The 16,658-nt window shown below is 40.0% G+C and overlaps 1 protein-coding gene across 5 annotated transcripts in view; it reads left to right on the plus strand.

Moving 5' to 3' along the window:
* UBE2H (ubiquitin conjugating enzyme E2 H) overlaps positions 1-16,658 on the plus strand; it is a 103,215-nt gene that overhangs the window by 62,031 nt on the left and 24,526 nt on the right. For 3 of the 5 annotated variants that reach the window (XM_040471980.1, XM_040471982.1, XM_040471981.1), the window contains one exon: positions 15,940-15,979. The exons of the other annotated variants lie outside the window; for them this stretch is intronic. In XM_040471980.1, coding sequence (XP_040327914.1) covers positions 15,940-15,979 — 40 coding nt within the window. The remainder of the gene's footprint in view (positions 1-15,939; positions 15,980-16,658) is intronic. 5 annotated transcript variants of the gene reach the window in all.

Raw genomic sequence — 16,658 nt, forward strand, 5'->3', positions numbered from 1 at the left:
ATGAACTGACTTTTTAAATGCCATCATCTTAAGCTGGTCTTTTGGAATTTTATATTCTCTTTGAGTATCATAAGCAATGAATGATGCTTATGAAATCATCTTGATGCTTTGAGGCTGGATATAAATTTTTGAGATGGCTAAAGATCATTTAATTTCACAGAACAAGATGATGGAAAAACTGAGTAACATCAATCGGAGTGTAAAATGATATATGATTATGAAATTGGCTTAAGAATTATGATTTTCTTGTGAACTGGCCCTAACAGCACTTTCAAAGAGAATTTATAAAACTCCTAATCAGTTGTAACATCATTGAAGTAAGTATTTGCATAGCTTTCCAGAGAGACTGCTTTGAAATAAATCATATTTGAATTTTAAAAAAATGTTTAATGTTTTATTTATTTTTGAGAGAGAGGGAGACAGTGTCAGCAGGGGAGGGGCAGAGAGAGAGGGAGACACAGAATCCAAAGCAGGCTCAAGGCTCTGAGCTGTCAGCACAGAGCCTGACCTCGGGCTCGAACTCACGGAACGCGAGATCATGGCCTGATCATAGTTGGACGCATAACCAACTGAGCCACCCAGGCTCAGAATCTTGAAGTTCAGATTTATTTGAAAGTTCAGACTTTTTGTATTTTTCATTCAGAAACATTCCTAGAATGCTTAGTCGCCAACTATGTAGAGTTAGGAGAGTGTGCTTGATCAGTGGTGTGGATATCAGGAAAGAGCACTTCTGGCCCTCATTCTCCTTGACCATGAGACTGATACTCAACTGTTGTTCTAAAAAATGAGATCATGGAATTAAATGAACTCCACATGTTTGATATTGATCAATATGCTAAATACTCAGGATAGATGGCATTCTACTAGGCAATTAGGAAGATCATGTAAGGCTCTCACTATTTAGAAGGTCAATATAAATAAAATATTGCATAGACTTTAGTGACAACACTTGATTGCTTTTTAGGAGAGGTGTGGGTTAGTGGCTGAGAGAGAGTGTATGGAAAAGATAGGCTTTTACAAGAAAGGTGAGTGTCTTTTTTGAGAATACAGTTTTTACAGAGCTTCAGAGATGTGAAGGTGTGCATAAGGAGTTTAGAACACTGTTTCAAAACCCCAAGTAATCCCCAGTCCATGAAGGTTTTGGTTTTTTTGCAGAGAAGTTGCTACAGAGAGTATGCCATATTTCTCTAGATTCAGTTTCCAGCATGTGCTCATCTATTAAGAGAATGTTTTTACCAAAGGAAACAGACTTGTAGTTGATGAGGGGGTGAAATAAAGATGAGTGATGCCATTTAAAGAGGGTAAAATAGAGCAGCTTTGAATAAAAATTCAAAAGTAACCAATAAGCGTAGGGTACAAAATGGTTTTATGTCTACTCCAGAGAATGCTTATTAAAAAAGTGAGAGGGGGGTGCCTGGGTGGCTCAGTCGGTTAAGCATCTGACTTCAGCTCGGGTCATGATCTCGTGGTCCGTGAGTTCGAGCCCCGCGTCGGGCTCTGGGCTGATGGCTCAGAGCCTGGAGCCTGCTTCAGATTCTGTGTCTCCCTCTCTCTCTGACCCTCCCCCGTTCATGCTCTGTCTCTCTCTGTCTCAAAAATAAACAAACATTAAAAATATTAAAAAAAAAAAAGTGAGAGGGGTGCCTGGTTAGCCCAGTTGATTAAGTGGTCAATCGTCCAAGTCTTGATTTTAGCTCAGGTCATGATCTCAAGGTCGGTTGTGAGAGAGAGCCCCATGTGCTGATAGCACAGAGTCAAACCCACCTGGGATTCTCTCTCTCCCTTTCTCTCTACCCCCTCCCCAACTCGTTCTCTTGTTTCTCTCTCTCTCTCTCTCTCTCTCTCTCTCTCTCTCTCTCTCTCAAAATAAACTTAAAATGAGAGATACAGGACTTAACACATTGGCAGGTTAAGCATTGTTGGCAAAGGTATTATGATATAGCCAACTTAGTATATACTAATTGAAGATTTTATATTCTTTGAGTGATTTTACTTAAATTATCCTAAGATTCAGAATTGTGCACTAAAATTAATGTGTAAGTATGCACATTGCAGTGTTACTTTAAAAACTTTTATTTTAAAAAGTTTGAAGTAATCTAAATGACCCAGTAGATCATAAAGTAGTTAAATTATGGTATGTCTTAATGGACAAAATGCTTTAGTCATGACTAATGTTTTAACTCTATCTTCAAAGGAACACACAGGAAAATGGTAATCTTGTATAGCATTAACTCTAATTTTTTCCATGAAATTCCAACTATGAATGCCAAAATATTGTTACAGTTATCCATGGCTGTAAAAGGGATTAAAAACGTTTTTGGGGGTGCCTGAGTGACTCAGTTGGTTAAAAGGCCAACTCTTGATTTAGACTCACGTCATGATCTCATGGTTTGTGAGTTTGAGCCCCACATTGGGCTCTGCACTGACAGCATGGAGCCTGTTTGGGATTTATTCTCTTTCCTTCTCTCTCTGCCCTTCCCCCTCTCATGCTCACTCTCTCTCACTTTCTCAAAAAAAAAAAAAAAACAAAACTTAAAAAAGGGATTAAAAACATTTTTCTATAACTTCTAAATAATATTAAGTTCCTTTATACTATATATACATGAATTATATATATTATATATAAATTATATAATATATATATTTTTTATATAAGTTTTTCTTTTTTTTTTTTTTCAACATTTATTTATTTTTGGGACAGAGAGAGACAGAGCATGAACGGGGGAGGCGCAGAGAGAGAGGGAGACACAGAATCCGAAACAGGCTCCAGCCCAGAGCCTGACGCGGGGCTCGAACTCACGGACCGCGAGATCGTGACCTGGCTGAAGTCGGACGCTTAACCGACTGCGCCACCCAGGCGCCCCAAGTTTTTCTTTATTTATTTTGAGAGAGAACACACATGTGCGAGTCAGGGAAGGCCAGAGAGAGAATCCCAAGCAGGCTCTGCTCTGTCACTGTGGAGCCCAACATGGGGCTCAAGCCCATGAACCGTGCCATCATGACCTGAGCTGAAATCAAGAGTTGGATGCATAACCAACTGAGCCACCCAGGCGCCCCTAAAAGTTTATATTTTTAAACATATGGCAAATGCATGTCTTTCAGATGTCCTGTCTGCGTCTATACTTTTTCCTGTCTTTTGTTCTAGAAAGCCATTATATCCTTGGCCAGAATTCTCACCTGGTAGCTTGCTAAGGCCCTACTGGCCCCCAAGTATCCACCAGTTTCCTTTCTTATTTCCTTTCAATTTTAATTATGTATGTGTATAAGGGTTACATACCGTTATCTCTGTTTTTCTGCTTATAATTTAGTTTATTCCATCTTGGGTACTATCTTTACACAAAACTCTTTTTCACTCCTTTTCTTTCTTTCCCTTTTCTCCCTTTTCTTGGGCTGCTACCTCTAACAATTCTTACCTACTTCTCTTTCCAATCTGACTCTTTCACATGTGTTTCCCCTTGCTCCATTTTTCTCCTATGAACCAAAAAAGATTCCTGTTTCATAACTCATAAATAATAACATTTTTGATAAACTTAAGCCGGGGGGGGATTATGTCTTCTAATAAAATACAGGCATAAAATGTTAGATTTAAGTCTTTCCACCTCTAAAGGTCTTGAAAATATCATGAAGTCTCCTTCAGGATCTACAGTAGTCTCCATCACACCATAGCTACTTAAACACTAGCATTCAAGAGAAAATGAAGAATTTGGCCTTTATATTTTTAAATGATTACTGGGTAGTATGTTAATAAAACTTCATTCTACTAATTTCAGATAGAACTGTAGAGTATTTTAGAGTCTTTTGTAAATAACCTTTGATCAAGAGTCAGACGCTTAACCAACTGAGCCACCCAGGCACCCTATCGTTTGTATTTAAAAAATTTGTTTTTCATTTATACTTTTTACAAATAGAACACTGTTTTAACATCCACCTAACAAGTCTAGAAACTAACTTTTGAAACACTACCTATATACATATCCATCTTAACAGTGAGGAAGACTGCCTCACAGGAGCAGGCTGCATGTACTGTGTGTCTGGATTACAAATTTGATTATGCCAAAGCAGAGTAAGAGAAATGGTTGATTGAGAACAAGATTCTGGAGGGAGTGGTTTAATAATTTGCTTGATGTTGATAAAATGGTCAGGGAAAAAACCACACTCGTTGTGCAATGGAATTTGATGTCAGTGGGCATATAGCAAGAGCTAGCCAAACCCATATCAGTAAATGGAGACAAAAAGGAAAGGTCATGGGCAATTAACAGTAGCTGAAATACTGTATTGAGCTCTACCAGTGGCCTTTACTGCTAGGTCCAGTATCCTCTCAATAGAGTGGTTTAGATCTTCCTATTTCAAGGGAAACTAGATTAGATAACCTGTCAGAGTACTTTCTGAGTCTCCCAGTCTACCATAGGTTCTTAATTAGAAGGTACTATGATGATCAGTGCACCTTATTCTTTTTACTTTGCCAGCGGTTAAGGAAAGTGATTTAACCTTTTTCATTGTCAGAATAGCAGACACCTCTGGCATTGTAAACATTTATTTCACTATGGCCAGAAATTACATCACAATATTTTTGGAATGGAATTTTATAATAGGGTATGACTAAAATACAGAGTTTAGAATATTTACCATTTCACTGTGTACCTTCCTAGATGGAAACATTGTATAATTACCTCCTGGGAACTAGGAGTAAGCTAAGGGAGCCAGTAAGCTAGGGGTGGACGAGGATTTGGAATAGAGTATGTCATTTCTGAAAGGTTTGGGGGCTAGTTATTTAACAGAGGCCTGTTTGGACCACTGCATTTTCACAAACAGAATGAATTCTGAGACCAAGGAAGCAAAATTCCATCACCTCCTTTCTTCTTGGCTTTCATGACCGTGGTTTTGAATTTAGTTTCTGTCTCCAGAAGATACATAATTGCTACTATGTAGCGATCTATATCTTTTGAATTCCAGTAGAGAGAAACAAGGTTCTAGTAAGAAATTTCATAAAAGTTTTTTTTAGATAATGCTATGAGAATGTAAGCCATTGTTAAAAGCTCTCTTTTTACTGCTGTTCTGAAAATGAAATTTTCCAGGGTGGATTTTTTTTTTTTTTTTAAAGAATATGTCTGGCAGCTGAAGCAGAATTTACTTTTTCAGAAAACTGATACATTTTTATACCATTTTTTTCTAATCAGCTTCACAAATTTACTAGATACCAAATATGTGCAGGGCATTCATTATTCCAGGTGCCAGAGGAACAGAGGTTGAACAAATTCTTTGAGGAAAAAGATGAAGCAAAAAATTAAAATGCTGATAGCTTTATGCAGAGATTGATGTGGTGAAATTGACATATGGATATCTTAGATTAGGTGTTCAGGAAGGGTTTCTCAGACAAAGTAAACTTAAGCTTGAGGTTTAGGGTTTTTTTTTAAATGCTTATTTATTTTTGAGAGCGTGGAAGCAGGGGAGGGGCAGAGAGAGACGGAGACACAGAATCGGAAGCAGGCTCCAGGCTCTGAGCTGTCAGCACAGAGCCCGACACAGGGCTGGAACCCACGAAGTGCGGGATCATGACCTGGGCTGAAGTGGTCCGCCCAACCGACTGAGCCACCTGGGTGCCCCAAACTTAAGGTTTAAATGAAAAGGAAAAAACAAAAACAAAAAACCCCAGCCCTGATCCTCCAAGATCAGGGATGAGGGCATTCTCAGCAGAAGAAATTGTGAGCAGAAAGGCCCTGAGGCAGATAGGAGCTTAGCATGCTCAAGGAAGAGAAATAAGGCTGGGAGACTGGGTGAGCAGTGAAATAAGAGAGAGGCTCCAAGTGGCATGCAGGGTCAGGTCCCATAAGGCTTTGTAGGTGAGATTAAAGGCTTGAGTTTTGGTTTTATTTTATTTTTTAGAGAATTTTTAAAAATGTATTTGTAATTATTTTGAGAGAGAGACCAAGACAATGTGAGTGGGGGAGGGACAGATTAAGGAGGAGAGAGAGAATCCCAAGCAAGCTCCAAGCTGCTAGCATGGCGCCCAACGTGGGGCTCGAACCCATGAAACCGCAAGATCATGACCTGAGCCGAAACCAAGAGTCGCATGTATAACCAACCGACTGAAACACCCACATGCCCCAGCATGAGTTTTCTTTTTAATGCAATGGAAAAATTATTGAAAGGTTTTAAGGAGGTTTTCATGATCACTGTATTGTTATAGGGGAAGAGTAGAAATACTGGTGGTTTGGAACAGGTGCCAACATTGAGAAACTCTGGTGTCTATAATCCATTGCCTGCAAGAAATTTGGCTGTGTGAAGGAGAGCACGCAAATGGCGGGCGGAGATAAAAGGAAGGTTTCAGTTTTTACTTCTGAAATGGGAGATTCTGAAGGATGTTGATGTGCTCATTGTAGGGGCAGTTGTCTAGAAAGGAGGGAAAGCTTGGTGATGCTGGGCATCAGGATGAGGATTGAAGGCACAGTGCCTTTGAGACAGTAGGAAGACCTTAAACATTTGAATGAGCTCTTGAGGCAGGAAAAATTAGCGTGTGTGCAGGGAGGATTTTGATGGGGAGAGTGAGAGATCCTGCCCACCAGCCCCCATCCTCTCAAAATAGGCAGAGCTTTTAAGTCAAAGTGAGAAAGAGAGGAGCAAAGGGGACTGGAGATTTATAGAATAATGCGGAAAATGCACAAGCCGTTGGAGAATCGGGGACGGGCTACTAGTGAAAGGAGAAAGGAAAATTATCTGTGATGTTGAATCCACAAGAGGTTATTGAGCATACTTTTTAAAGTTGGTGCATTTGCATAATGTCTTTCCTCCCTGCCAGCCCAGTAGATATAAACTCCATGAAGGCAGACCCTGGGTCTGTTCTGCTAAACATTCCTTCTCCCCACCTCAGGGCCTGGTACATTGCCTGCTCTGTACTGAGGTGAGGGAGTAAATGAATGAATGAGTGTTTAGTGACACCTTCAAGTCCAAGTACAGCGAATATGAATGATTGGTTTCCTCCAGTTGCAGATGGGTGTTTCTGAGGAGAGAGTGCATGGGGTTTGCAGAAGATTGCTGCAAAGCAATGATGGCAATGGGTCTTAAATCTTTTTTTTTTTAACGTTTATTTATTTTTGAAAGAGTGTGAGTGGGGGAGGGGCAGAGAGAAAAGGAGACCCAGAATCCAAAGCAGGTTCCAGGCTCTGAACTGTCAGCACAGAACCTGACGCGGGGCTCGAACCCATGAACTGTGAGATCATGACCTGAACTGAAGTCGGATGCTTAACCGACTGAGCCATCCAGGCGCCTCAAATCTTAAATTAAGCAAGGAGAGGAGTGAAGATAGGAGGGCTGGTAGGTGGGAAGAAAAGGGAGGGTCAGTGGATTAGAGTTCTTAGGGACTGTGGTGGGTGGGGGTGGTCTGTGATTTTGGAGGTGAAGCTGTTTATAAGATGACAAATCCCAGGTATGTCCTGGGAGTGTGATGGAGTGTGAATGAGATGTGATAGAGGAAAAGTCACTGAGAAGAAGCTTCAGGGATTGAGAAGACAGGGTGTCAGGAGTGTGATCTGTGTGGGTGATAATGTCACTAAAAATGACAAGAAAGAGACTTGGACGCCAGGTGCTAAAGTTCTCAGTAATGGAAGAAGCCAGTGGTCATATCGGCCCTGTTAAATGAAAAACCTCCTGTTGGCAGTCTATAATATTTAAATTCATTGACCTTCATCTTGCTATTAGCCAGAGTAAAAATAGTAGTTGGCTTTCCCTCCCCCAGGCCACCTCTAAGGGGAACCTTGCCTTTGTACATGCTTGCTTCTGTCAGAAGATTTGTCCATTTCCTTCTAGAAGCTGGCTTATGTCAGTCTCAATTCTGCCTTTGGCAATTCGTTATTATAGAATCTTTCCACTTGCTATATAATAATTCCATCTAGCTCACTCTTTAGGTTAGTTCCTACTTTAATTATAGTAGCTGACCTGTAGCTTTTGAGCTGGTTATTCTGACATCTTTTTGGCATTAACTCCTTTCCTCCTTTTTGGATTGTTATCGTAATGAAAACATGTATTTTTGGCTTCCTCTTTAGTTAAACTGCGATCCTTTTAAAAACAAGTAAGAGTAGTGTCTTAGTTCCCTTTGAAAAGCTTATTCACCACAATTTAAGGTTTGTTCATATTTCTGGTGTTGGTGAAAACATAAATGCTAGAAGGAACGTCAAAGATGATATCATCCAGTTGTCTCAGTTTAAGGATAGTAAAACTGAGACTCAGGAAGGTGGAGATAAATGACTGACTACTAACTAATTGCAGAGTCTGCCTTCTGGTTTCCAGTCTGGTCTTTTCCCCCCAAACCAAATGCAATTAGAACGGTCTTCTTCATGATAAATGTTAGAGTACCTGTATTTTCTATTTCCAGTGTGATGGGGTTATAGGAAGCCTAATACCCACTAATCAAAATATACTCTAATGCTCTGGACACTTCTAAAGGATTGAGAGAGGAGTAGGTAGGGCCAGATACTTTCATCTTTAGGATGAGGAGAGTGAGGTGAAATTACTTGCCCGAGCTCATGAGGCTTATAATAACGTTGAGTACTTACTGTGTGCCAGTTGCTGGTCAAATGCTATACATATACTCATTTAATCTTCATAACAGTCCTATGATGTGCAGATACCAAAATTTAACTTAGCTTTATTCATAACAAAGGCAAAGAGATTCAGTGACTCTTAACTTGCTTGAGGCTTGCAGAGTGAAACTTGGGCCGTGTGACTGGAGCCTGATCTTTTAACCACGACTTTATTTAAGAAGAGTGGCCAACTGTGTTCTATACTGCCTCTACTTAGGCAGGGAGTAATGACCATGAGAACAAAGTCCTCCAGATTCAGACAGTGTGGTTATATGAATGATCAGGAGAGTGAAAGAGACCCTGTGGAGACAGGAAAGAGAGCATTACAGTCTTCCACAAATGAAACTACAGGAGAGTAGATTTAAGGCTCGCAGGTTTTGGTAGGCTGCTAGGTTGGTAGCAGGGTTAGGCTGTTGAAGGATAACACTTCACCTTTTCTTAGTTATAAATGAACTTTTCTTATCCATCCAGCCCATCCCTCAGATTCCATATTATCAGAGAGAAAGGAAGAAACAGAAAAGACGACCCCGTGTTGAGTTTAGATCTCCTGAACACACACAGGATCAGTTCAGAAGTTCCCATGACACAGGGCATTGAGAGTGAGCTCCTTGCTGGGTTCCTCACCCAAGAAGAGACCGGCCCAGGTCCATCTCTCCTGAGTAGGAAAGGCTCGGCTCTCGGAAGAGGCCTCTGCCTGGGTGCGGGCTGCCACGGGCTGGGCCTGGCCGTCCGAGGTAAGATGAAAATCTCTGAGTGTGCGCTAATGCACAGAGCTGGCGGCATAGCCGTCACTGGTGAAGCCAGCGGCAGCGCCACCCCCCACCCCTTTTTTAGCTGGAACATCCCAACCCTGGTCGCCTCCTGCATGCTAGGAATGGAGATCCAAGTTACTACCCTTAAAAAATGTACAGTCCGAGATGCTGCCAGGAGTGATAAGATCCAATCTTTAATAAATAGATTCGAAACAATTATATCTGCCTAAGAAACGAATCCATCAGTTTGATTCTGAGTGGTCTACCTTGTGTGGGCATCTATCATGAAGATGGAATATCAGAATGACTTAATGTTTTCACTTACCCTTTTCTCACAGGGATTCATAAACTCGTAATTAAATTGCATCAGCCACAGCCGCCTTAGCCGTCTGCAGTCCCAGCTCATTTTATCCCTGGGATGGAGCTCCTCTATTTTTGCCTTCGGCGTTTTTCACCTACTCACCTTAAGGTGGATTTACCTTGTTTCATGAGTCACTTGTCGGACCTCTCATTTCTCAAGATTATTCTAAAGGAAACTTCTGTATAGATGACTGGCCCTAGGTATTTCATTCTGTCCACACATTTGATCATTAAAAATATCCTCACAAGTAAAACAAAGGTGATTAATTTTTGCCACCTTTATTTACATATTGACCCGAGTATCTGAAGTTACTGGAAAGCGTGTACAACTTTGTACAGATCCCCTGCTGGGATTAGACACAGAAACGGGCTGAAATAAACACCGGTTTTCAGCATGACTCGGCATGATGTTACTTACTTCCTCTGCCTATTAGCCTATGGGTCAAAAGATGTGTTAGCCTAGAACAGTTGAGTATTGGGAGTGTCACAAGCTAAAGCGTGGCATATTTTTCCTTTTTAATAATCTCTCATTTTATGAGATAATGCAGTTTTTTACATCAACTAAGCATGATTTGGATTCCTCCTCCAGAATTATAAATCACTTCTTTCCCCTCTGCTAAAAGATAGAGGACAGAGGTGGTGAGCTTTTTAGCCAAACATTTGTTCCTCTTGCCTTCCCTTTTATAAGTGCTTGGGTCATGCCAGAGGATAATTGTCTCAGAGATTTGAAGGAGTTGTGGATTTTATCTGGTCAAATCACTGAAATATATATATCATTAGAAAATGTCTGGTTGTGAATAAAATCTTAAATCATGTAGATTAAAAATGACTTGCTTCCGCCTATCATGTTTTCACAAAAGCAGTTTTCAAAATATGTTTTCTTAAAATATCTTCAAGCTAGTTCCTGGTTGAATGGAAACAAGTGTTGGGAAAATTCTCTTGTCGCAGACGTATTCGTTAGTGTGGTGATCGCATTGCCAAAAGGAAGGAGGACATGCCAGGGCAAACACGCTGAGTCCTGAGAATGTTCCTTCTCTGAATTCCTGGCCTGTTCTTTCTGTGTCTCCTCCCCTCCTCGTCCAGAAGTGCCATTGTTGCCATCATCATTCAGCGTGTAAAGGGCTTTGCCAGAAATACTGCCCACAGCTTGTCCAAGAGCAAATGTTAAAGGATATATACTCCGTTCTGTTTACTTACTTTGGGTATTTTACTAACCATTGAAAATGCCTGGTATTGGAAGAGATTGTTGTAGTCTGGAGATTGTTTTTTGGGCAGAATCGGTCTGGTTAAACTTGTTCCTCAAAGGCAAAGGTATAAACTCTTTCTGCCTACTTTGGACCAGTCAGTGGATTCTGTGTCTCTTTGTGGTATTTTAGCATGTTGTTAGCTTTGTATTCTCTAGAATATTTCTGTACCTAAAAATGTGCCCTGCAGAATTAATTTCCTTTATGGACTTAACTTTAGACATTTCCTCTAAAGTCCTCTGTTGTCAGAGCTCTGGCCATTGTTATTAAATCCTAGATTTTTAGTGCTGATAGTTCCTTTATAAACAGAATAAGAATGGAGGTTTTGGAGATCATACAGTCTAGCTATTTCAGGTAAAGAAACAGGCTGAGAAGTGAAGGGACCTTCCCAAGGTCTGCAGTTAATAGCAGGGTTGGGACTAGACCTCAAGCCCCTGTTAATACTTTTCTTTTTCCAGTCTGATTTTGCCCTCTGTCTCAGAGCTCAGATGATGTTTTATACTTAGCAGGGGCACTGGGGTCTGGGCTCCAACCCATTTCTTTTTCTTCCTTCCTCCCTTCCTCCCTTCCTCCCTCCCTCCCTCCCTCCCTTCCTTCCTTGTTTATTTTTGAGAGAGAGAGAGAGTACGTGTGCATGAGTGGGGTGGGAGGTAGACAGAGGATCCAAAGCTCTGTGCTGATAGCAGAGAGCCCGACATGGGCCTCGAACTCACCAACTGTGAGATCATGACCTGAGCCAAAATTGGATGCTTAACCGACAGAGCCACCGAGGCACCCCCAACCCATTTGTTACTAAGAGTCTGTTTACTGAGTCCTTTTTGGCCCTCCCTGTTATGTACTCGTGGATTCAACCAAGCCAGAATTTCAACTTAATTGAAAACAGTGTGGAAGCTGTATTGATTCCAAATGGGATCTCTGGGCCTTGTACCAGAAGGGAGGCACTTTAATCTTTCAGAGACCATTTTTGGTAAACATTTAAATCTCTTTTGACTCTAGCTATTTTCTCAACTTACACCTTTGAGGTTCCCTATGACATGAAATTGTTGAAGTTCCATTCTCACTCTTCTGACTTTCCAAAATTTCTGCATTGTGAATTTTAATAACTGAAAAAAAAAAACAAAACCTTTCAAGTTAAAAAAAAATTATAAATGTAGGAAACATTCTAAAGCAGAACACAGCTCACTCATTTTGCTCGGGACCTTTGTTCTGTCCCCAGCACTGATGTGCTGGTGCTGTGACCTTACTGAGCTGTTCCCTTATTAGCCCCCACCCCCACCCCCTGCCCGGAGATAAGGCTTGTGTTAAAAACCAACAAAAAATCTTAAGGAGGGATTGTATGTAACACCATTCTAGCATAGTCTCTGGCTTCCCACCTCACTCAGAATAGAAATCAGCATCCTTAAAAGGGCCCACAAATGCTCCTCACCTCTCTGACCTCACTTCTAGGCTTCTCCTTATTCATCACGCTTCAGCCCCACCACTCCCTTTGCTGGTCTCCTAATACTCCCTTTGCTGAGCTCCTGATGCATTTTGCACTTGGCTGTTCGTGTTATATAGACACTCTTCCCCTAGATACTGAATGATTCCTCCTTTACCTCCTTCACTCCTTCCGATTGTCCGTTTCTCCGCTTCTCCATAAGGCCCTCCCTGCCAATCCCATTTAAAATTGCAGCTCCCACCCAAGCATTCCTGTCCTGAGTCCCCTTCTCTGCTGTTCTTCCTCCATAACACTTGCCACATTCTAGCGTAGCACTTGTTTTTAAAGAGCTCTCCAGGTGATTCCTACCTGTAGCACTGGGGACCTCTGCCATACATGTTGCTTTACGAGGTGTTACTTAGGAGACATCTAGCAGAAGCAGGACTTTCAGCATCAAGAATGAATTGTGAGTTCTTTGTTGTAGCTTCAAGCCAAAATACTTTTCACATAATAGAACAAGTCTCTTGAATTAAACCATCTAGTGGCTAAACATTGTTTCCCACTCATCAGAAAGGTTCTTGGCAGTTGTAATAGCAGTATATTCCTGTATGTAACTGATCTTGAGGACCGTATGTCTTATAATCTGAAGATCTTTTGATTTTTTTTTGTATTGAACTTGTAATATTTAAACAAAAAAGTGTTTAAGATTTGAGAGAAAATAGTTGATTTTAGTGACCTTCTTCCTTAAAAATGGTTCAGCACTGGATAACCTGTGTATAATTAGGTCCGCTTTAGAATGTTTCCTACATTGGGCTGCCTGATTGGCTCAGTTGGTTAAGCGTCCGACTTTGGCTCAGGTCATGATCTCACAGTCTGTGAGTTCGAACCCTGCATCAGGCTCTGTGCCGACAGCCCGGAGCCCAGAGCCTGCTTCGGATTCTGTGTCTCCTTCTCTCTCTGCCCCTCCTCAACTTGTGCTCTGTCTCTCTATGTCTCTCAAAAAATAAATAAATGTAAAAAAAGAAAAAAGTGTTTCCTACATTTTTAATTTTTTAACATTTTTTTTCTCAATTATTAAGGTTTTTTTTCAATTATTAAAATTACACAGTATAGAAATTTTGGAAATTCAGGAGAATAATAGAATGTGGGAGTCTCTCAAAGTTGACTACTGTTGACACTTGTTTGTTTCCTTCTATTTTTTACATTGCTGTGATCCCATTTCTGGTACAGGATGGGGGTGGGGGTAGTGATGTAATCTGAAAAGTGTAATGGAGAAAATATTCCCACCACAAAGAATTAAGTGCTGTTAACAGTTGTAGATGTTTGCTTCCAGTTTCCTATGTGCAGACTTTGAAAAAAAAAAAATACAAGTACTTTCTCTCTTTATCTCTTTTTAAAAGGAATATAGTGTTACAGATAGAGTCATCTTTAATCACCATTCCCATTCTGTTCCCTGTTCCCACCATGACCTTGACCCTGCACCCTCACTGAAATAATTACTTTTTAAGTTTAGTATATATGTTGGTTCAGTACAGTTTTCTATACTTGTTACCACAGAGATATGTAGTGTTGCTTTGTTTTAGTTCATCTAAATGTTATCATGCTGTAAATTCATACAGCTTTTTTTTTCTCCCCTTAGCGATGGGTCTATCCAAGTTGTTACTTACTGATCTAGTTCATTACCTTGGCTTTATCAGACTCCCAACATGTGGATGTTACTACAGTTCCCCTAGTCCCTTTTGATAGGATTGCATTAGGTTTTTGGCTTTTATAAATAAAGCTGCAATGAATATCCTCATGGGTCTTCTTGAACACATTTATTAGTGTTTTTCTAGGGTCATACAGAATTTTTATCCTCTTAACATTAAGACATGAACGTTTGTATTGGCTTAGTTTAATCTCTTCAATAAACATAGACTTCTTAAATCTAGACTTGGAAGCATCTTATTTCCTTAATGAAAAATTAATATGAAATAGTAATTGGACACAAGGCATTTCTTTTTGCATTAGAGTAATTTAAACATTACTTGAGCTCTCTTAACAGCAGTTAAGAACATGAAGCCATTCCAACACAAAAAAAGTAAAAACAATTAAAAAAAAGTAGAAACGTAGTTAGTATTAGAGTGACTAGAGCAAGTGAAGACTATGGAATACCTGGGATTTTGTATTATTAACCCCGTTTTCTAAGTCTAGAGAAGGTTGTCAGATTTTCCCAGGTAATGACCTTTGTTGGAACTCGTCCCTGAGGATCCTCCTCTGATGCCACTTCTCTGCATCTCTCCTGGTACCTTCCTCTTTCCCTCCAGCTGTGTCCGTTCTTTGTGCATATTTGCACTTACTTCCTTGTGTCTTGTCTCAGTGCTGCGCTGACGTCCAGGAGAACAGTGTACTGCCTTACTTATCTCATACCCTGAACAAGCACAGTGCCTGACACGTAGGTGTTGACCAAATACATTGTAAATGAGGGAAAGAGAAACATACGAGGTGGGGGTGAGGGAGGGTGGGATTGAGAGGGACACAATGATAGTCACTTTAATAGGGAACTTCAGTTTATCAAAAGTATGGAATGGAATAAAGTCTTGAGATGATATGGATGATAAAATGACGGCTCTGACAGTGGACCTCTGCTTTCGCGTATTGTCATTTGCATATATACAAACTGATTCAGTCACTGGTTTTAATTAGACTAAAAACTAATTTCTCCTTGGAATGTAAACGTCAATATATATGTTAAAGTCTAGGGGCGCCTGGCCGACTCAGTCAGTAACACATGCGATTCTTGATCTCAGGGTTGTGAGTTTGAGCACCACGTTGGGTGTGGAGATTGCTTAAAAATAAACTCTTCATAAGTCCCTGCTTACTTTTGTTAGTCTCAACTTGTTCTTCTAGGGATATATCAAAAAACTTGAATCCCTGACAGATACAGCCATCTTACAGATTTTTCTTTTTTAATTCCTTGCCTCATTTCTTGGTTGCCCCAATTTTAGTCAAAACTGGGTTTCCTGGAATGAGTAGACTAAAGTTAAATATTTTGGTCACTGTGATGAAATCCTCTGTGGTTTGGTAGCGGTATTCCTTTAGTGTTTCAACAGCTTCATTCATGTTCCGCACCCAGTGTGGTGGTATGATACCGGTAACTGAGCTTCAGAAGGAGAAGTTTAAATGCAGAACCTCCAAATTTAGAGACTGAACAATAAAACTTAGGCGGGAAGTCAGGGTAGCTTTCTTAACTTGCTGATAAAAGTAATCAGTACTAGGTATAACCCACTTAGAACTACAAATTTTCTTTGCAAGTACCTTCATAGCTCAGAAAACAATTTCTTTAATGATTATTTTGTATAAGAAGCTGCATTGCTTTCAAAGTTTGCTCATTGTTTTTTAATAGAACTCTGATAGAACCCTGTGTTTTAAGTAAGTGACACTTTCAGATCATATAGTATTAACAGTAACCAAACATCTAAGATTAAAAGTAATGAGTTATGGGTATCATCACCTTTTTCTAATAATGAAATTGTTTCCAGTACTAAAATACTTTAAAACGAATTGTTCTCTGGATACTTTTTGCTGCTAATTAACATCTCTTTTTACAGGATTCATGAATAAAATTTTCCATCCCAACATTGATGAAGCGTAAGTAACTATTTAAAAATGTTTAAATCTTAGCAACTGCCCTTACTAGCATTCATCTCTCTCTCTCCATTATTTAAAAAAAAAAAAAAAAAAAAGCGCCTCAATTATCTTTCTAGATTTTATCAACAGAGAGGACCATATGGTCACTTAAACTGTAGAGTCCCAGGGATATGATATTTTAAACCACTTTAGTGCACATTCTGCTGTTGTGCTGCTTAGTTTTCCCATTGCCATGAGTAGGTCCTTTATTCCCCCTGATACCCAGCTAGCATGTGTAATATTCCACATCTCTTTTTGCATAGACACAATTCAGAGATCTAAGTTTTCTGTATACAGATTCACTATTTTCAGCCCTTAAAGTGTTTCTTAGTTCTTGAGAGTAAAGCAAACATGAATGACTGTGGTTTCATTTCAGTTAATGAGTCTTACGTACCCTTTCTTTCCTTCTAATATTTTATTAGTGATATTTTAAAATGTGCCTCCTATTGTGTATTTCTGATGCTGTTTACAATACATGCTTTTTTTGTTCTGCAGTCTTGTCGTGGCTAAATTTTGCTGTTACACACACACACACACACACACACACACACACGAGGTATTCTGAACTCTGTGTGAGTAGGTTGTATACACACATCATGCCCTACTGCCTTTTTATACTTGTGTGTATCAGTCATCCTAA

This window comes from Herpailurus yagouaroundi, unplaced genomic scaffold, assembly GCF_014898765.1.
Source record: "Herpailurus yagouaroundi ecotype Mexico unplaced genomic scaffold, PumYag 100, whole genome shotgun sequence".
Lineage (NCBI taxonomy): Eukaryota > Metazoa > Chordata > Mammalia > Carnivora > Felidae > Herpailurus > Herpailurus yagouaroundi.